This window comes from Colobus angolensis, unplaced genomic scaffold, assembly GCF_000951035.1.
Source record: "Colobus angolensis palliatus isolate OR3802 unplaced genomic scaffold, Cang.pa_1.0 Scaffold11, whole genome shotgun sequence".
Lineage (NCBI taxonomy): Eukaryota > Metazoa > Chordata > Mammalia > Primates > Cercopithecidae > Colobus > Colobus angolensis.
Genome location: NW_012112030.1, coordinates 2,398,111 through 2,402,795, shown reverse-complemented (window position 1 = coordinate 2,402,795; position 4,685 = coordinate 2,398,111). Strand labels below are relative to the sequence as shown.

The 4,685-nt window shown below is 48.9% G+C and overlaps 1 protein-coding gene across 1 annotated transcript in view; it reads right to left on the bottom strand.

Annotated features, from left to right (window-relative positions):
- LRRC23 (leucine rich repeat containing 23) overlaps nt 1-3,152 on the bottom strand; it is a 10,021-nt gene extending 6,869 nt beyond the window's left edge. The window contains exons 1-5 of the mRNA XM_011955355.1: nt 2,693-3,152; nt 1,831-2,005; nt 1,636-1,745; nt 941-1,198; nt 134-173 (exon numbers count right to left, since the gene is read on the bottom strand). Of these exons, the coding sequence (XP_011810745.1) occupies nt 134-173; nt 941-1,198; nt 1,636-1,745; nt 1,831-1,956 (534 nt within the window). The 5' untranslated portion in view covers nt 1,957-2,005; nt 2,693-3,152. The remainder of the gene's footprint in view (nt 1-133; nt 174-940; nt 1,199-1,635; nt 1,746-1,830; nt 2,006-2,692) is intronic.
- Nucleotides 3,153-4,685: the final 1,533 nt, after the last annotated feature.

Sequence of the window (4,685 nt, the reverse complement as noted above, 5' to 3'; positions counted from 1 at the left end):
AACCCGGGAGGCGGAGCTTGCAGTGAGCTGAGATCCGGCCACTGCACTCCAGCCCGGGCGACAGAGCGAGACTCTGTCTCAAAAAAGAAAAAAGCAGGGTAGTAGTGAGGAAGGACAGCTCCAGACTTAATACCGCCAGAGCCCTGGGGCAAGTGGTGTGGTAGTCCAAGGTCCTGATGGACATATCCACCTAAGCCTTTCAAGAGTGAATGAAGCAGCTGACATGTCTAATTCCCTCTCCTTCTTCAACTCTTTGCTCAGATGTCATCTTCTCAGTGATGGCTGTCCTAACCAATCCATTTGACATTGCCACCTATGTCCCCCATTCCTCTTACTCTGATCTATTTTTTCCAAGGCACTTGTCTCCTTTTAACATGCTACATGAATTTACATATCGTGTTTGTTGTTACTTGCACATCTCTCGCAACTAGAAATATAAGCTATATGAGAATAGGGACATTTCTTGTCTTATTCGCTCCTATATGGTTAACATGTAGAACTGTCATAATCAATCATATTGCATATCTGAATGAATGAATGCAGACTGTCATGTGCCACAGCCAAGGACCATACTGCCCACTTCTGTTGGCCTCAGGCTAGGAAGGAAAGAATCTTGTGTAGCCCATCCTAAGACCCACCTTGGCCGGGCGCAGTGGCTCAAGCCTGTAATCCCAGCACTTTGGGAGGCCGAGACGGGCGGATCACGAGGTCAGGAGATCCAGACCATCCTGGCTAACACGGTGAAACCCCGTCTCTACTAAAAAATACAAAAAAACTAGCCGGGCGAGGTGGCGGGCACCTGTAGTCCCAGCTACTCGGGAGGCTGAGGCAGGAGAACGGCGTAAACCCGGGAGGCAGAGCTTGCAGTGAGCCGAGATCCGGCCAGCCTGGGCCACAGAGTGAGACTCCGTCTCAAAAAAAAAAAGAAAAAGAAAAACACCCACCTTTGAGATTCAGTGTTTCAAGACGAGGATGAGAGATGCCTTCAGTGTCAGTAATCTGGTTATAAGCAAAACTAGCAATCTGCAGGTAGGGCAGTTCATTCAGCTGGGCACTTCGCAGCTGATTGCCATCAGCCTTGAGCCAGAGCAGGTGGGTGAGGTAGTTGAGTGGAGACAGGTCTGTCAGGTGGTTCTCAGAAACATCCACATAACGCAGATGGATGTAGGAGCGCAGCAAATAGATGTCTGTCAGGTCCCTAGGAGATGGAAGAGGGAGAAGGAACCAGGTTTAGGGTTAAGAACCCAGCGAGGACTAGCAGAGTTGCTAAAGCAGAAGGCTTATAATGGGGAGAAGAATGGGAAACAGATAGTAGGCGAGAAGAAGGGTAAGAGAAGGTAGGTGGGTTCTTAACAGTGGGCAGAAAGACCTGTGTCTGTGAAGGACAGAGAACCCATACTCTGAAAGACAAATGAGGGAATCCAGCAGGAATCCCCCCATATACTCTCAGTCTCCAATTCCCCAGGTCAGCTTTGATAGAAGTCTCAGAGCTCCTGAAAAGTAAATTTTGTCCTTCCCTTTCCACTAGGCATGAGAAGGGTCAAACTCTCAGCCAGAACACCCAGGAATGACAGTGGGAAAGGAGATAGGGGCCCTACAATCTCACAGTCCTCATCTGGTCCCCCCACAACGCACCTCTCTTTAACCTCCAGCTTGACATAAGCATGAGCCAGCCCACTGCCTGTCTTACAGAGCAGAGAAAGCCCTTCCTTCATCATGTCCTCCGTGAGGGGCGTGGGCAGCCACTGCAGGTGGAAGTGGAGTAAGGCGTCCCTCCCCTGCCCAACCCCACCCCTCAGCCCTAGGAGCCCTCCTTGTCCAGGCTCTCACTTCCTCAGGGAACTCTTCCCCCTCTTTTCTGTAGTCCTCCCCCTCCTCTGTCTCCTTCTCATCCTCTTCTTTCTCAAAATCATCTTGGTCTGGCTCAAAGTCTTCTAGATCATCTTCATCTGACATCTTTCTTCCCTCCTGAAAGCTCTGAAGTCAGACAAGCTCAGTCCTCCTCCTGAGAAAGAAGGTCTCCTCAGCTTTTGCCAGCCTTCAGCTCCTTCATCGTCACTGACACGTGCCACTCCCATCACCCCCATCACTTCTGACCCACCAACTCTAGGCTTCTTTCCTCATCCCTGTGAACATCTCATTTTGACTCTCAACCCCCACTTCACACTTTCCACTGAGGACCCCCTCCCTTCAGGATGGCACCCACACCCCCAGGCCTTTCCTGTTCTTCACAGTGGCTCCAGCTCTCCTCCAGCAGCCCAGTGTCCCTATTTTCTGGGCTTCCCTCTGCTCCATTCTTCCCACCTCCCCCTTAAGCCATGCTCTCCACTCTTCCCTACCAAGTCCTCCTCCTCCTCCTCTCCTCTTAGCTCCCATTGCGCCATCCCTAATCCCTGCTCCATTCATTTCTTCTACTTTTCCCTCCCCACTGGACCAATTTCCTTGGGCCCTCTGGTACACCAGCCTAAAGCGCAGTCTCCAGCCCTCCCACTCAATTCCCCTTAGCAAAGGGGCTCAGACCCTGTTTCTGCTCAATCAGAAGCAGTTCTGGAGAGGCCCTTGGTCCCAAGAGGGAAGGACTGTTTAGCAAGCGGACGAGGGGAGGGAGGGTTTGTGTACTGCTGTTATGGCAACGGGGGCGGGGCACTTGGCTACTGAAACTCGCCACCGTTGAGCGCAGAGCGGCGACTACCTGATGCGCAAATCAGCCGGGGAGGGGATTGATCAGTAGTTGCCTGGTTACCAGGCCACTTTCCCAATCCCGGGAACCCGGATGAGGCGCCGAAAGGGCGTCGGGCCGCTAATTGGTTGAGGACCAAAAAAAATGGCCAGGGCTGAGAAGAGAGAAGAGAGAGGGCGGGGCTAGTCATTACGTCACCCAAGACCTTAAAGGGACCCCGGACATCTTCAATGCAAAAGTATTGTGAATTCAGGAAAAACTCATCCTTCGAAGCAAAAAGGGCGGGGCTGCGAGGAAAAGCAAGAAACACCAAGATAAGGGGTCTTTTCCCCTTCCCCCTATAGTTTCTGCCCATTAGTTATTTTCAGGTAGACCTTTGGAAGGTGGCTTGGTAGAGCGGAAGGAGCCCAGACACAGGTATCCTAAGAACTGGGTTGGAGTCTTGGCAGATCTGCATTTACTAGCTAAACGTACCCAAGACTCTTTCTTATCTGTAGATCAGCTTAACTATATCAACTGGCAGGGATCCAGTATGAGTTATCCTGGACTGGTTTGATGCAAACCTTTTAGTGGGTGGAAGGCAGAAAATTCAACATCTGCCCACTAAAATACTCCTGATCCAACGTTGTTATATCAGTAATCAACAGGAACTGGCATAGCCAAACCCAGGCACTCAGGCCTGTCTGACGTGTTGAAGAAGTTGAAAAAGATGTTGAGGCCGGGCGCGGTGGCTCACGCCTGTAATCCCAGCTCTCAGGGAGGCAGAGGCGGGAGGATAGCTTGAGCCCAGGAGTTCGAGACCTGCCTGGGTAATACAGCGAGACCCCGTTCTCTACAAAAAGGAAAAAAAAAAAAAAAGACAAAAAAAACAGATGTTGAGATGCAATAAATATTTCTGAAGAGTTTGTGTGAGACATTATGTCAAACGTCTTTACAACTGATATTTAATCTCTGCAACAGTCCTGTAAGACAGACATTTGAAAGAAGAGGATACTGAGGCTCAGGGAGGTTAAGATGACACAATTCCTGCCCGGGTAAAGGGGGATGTTACCAACCTTGTTGTGGAATCTAATGTAAATGAAACAATCGGGTAACCAGGTAAGATGGCATGTGATTCCTTGTTAAATTGTGCCTACAGACTTTATATAACATCAAACTGGTCTGATGGAAGATGTGGTGGGCAAGAAATCACGAAGTATTCTATTACCTCCTGCCCAGGCCAGCTTGGAGGAATGTAGTTATTAGGCAAATCTGTTTACTTGGTGTCATGGAACCAGTAGGGACTTTAAAGTCAGAGACACCAGCTTCAAAACCCATCTCTACCACTTAATACCTGTGGTGTTCTTCAGCAGGTTATGAAATCTTACTGAGGTCTAATTTCCACACTTGTGAAATGGGAATTAAAATATCCACCTGTAAAGATTGTTAAGGGATTAAAACAGATAATGTGGGTAAATCGCCTTGCACTTAGTTGACCCTTAGTAAACATTTTCCTGCTCCTCCCCACCCCTGGCCTGTGTCCTCGGTACAGGGGTTGCTGTGAGGAAAAGGAAATAATAAATATGAAAGCACTCTGAAGAGTTAGATGTGCTATACAAATGAAAGTTATTGTATTGTCAGAGTGTGGAGAAGGGAAAAATCCATGTGGTTTGAGGTAGCCAAAAGAAATGGATATGATTTTCCTTAGCCAAGAAGACAAAGGAAGACACATTAGATGGGAAGAAAAGTTGTGATGTAAGGGTTAGGAATGTGTCCTTGAACACACACTTTTTTTTTTTTTTTTTTTTTGAGATGGAGTCTTGCTCTGTCGCCCAGGCTGGAGTCCAGTGGCGGGATCTCGGCTCACTGCAAGCTCCGCCTTCTAGGTTAACGTCATTCTCCTGCCTCAGCCTCCCGAGTAGCTGAGACTACAGGCGCCCAGCTAATTTTTTTGTATTTTTAGTAGAGACAGGGTTTCACTGTGTTAGCCAGGATGGTCTCGATCTCCTGACCTTGTGATCCACCC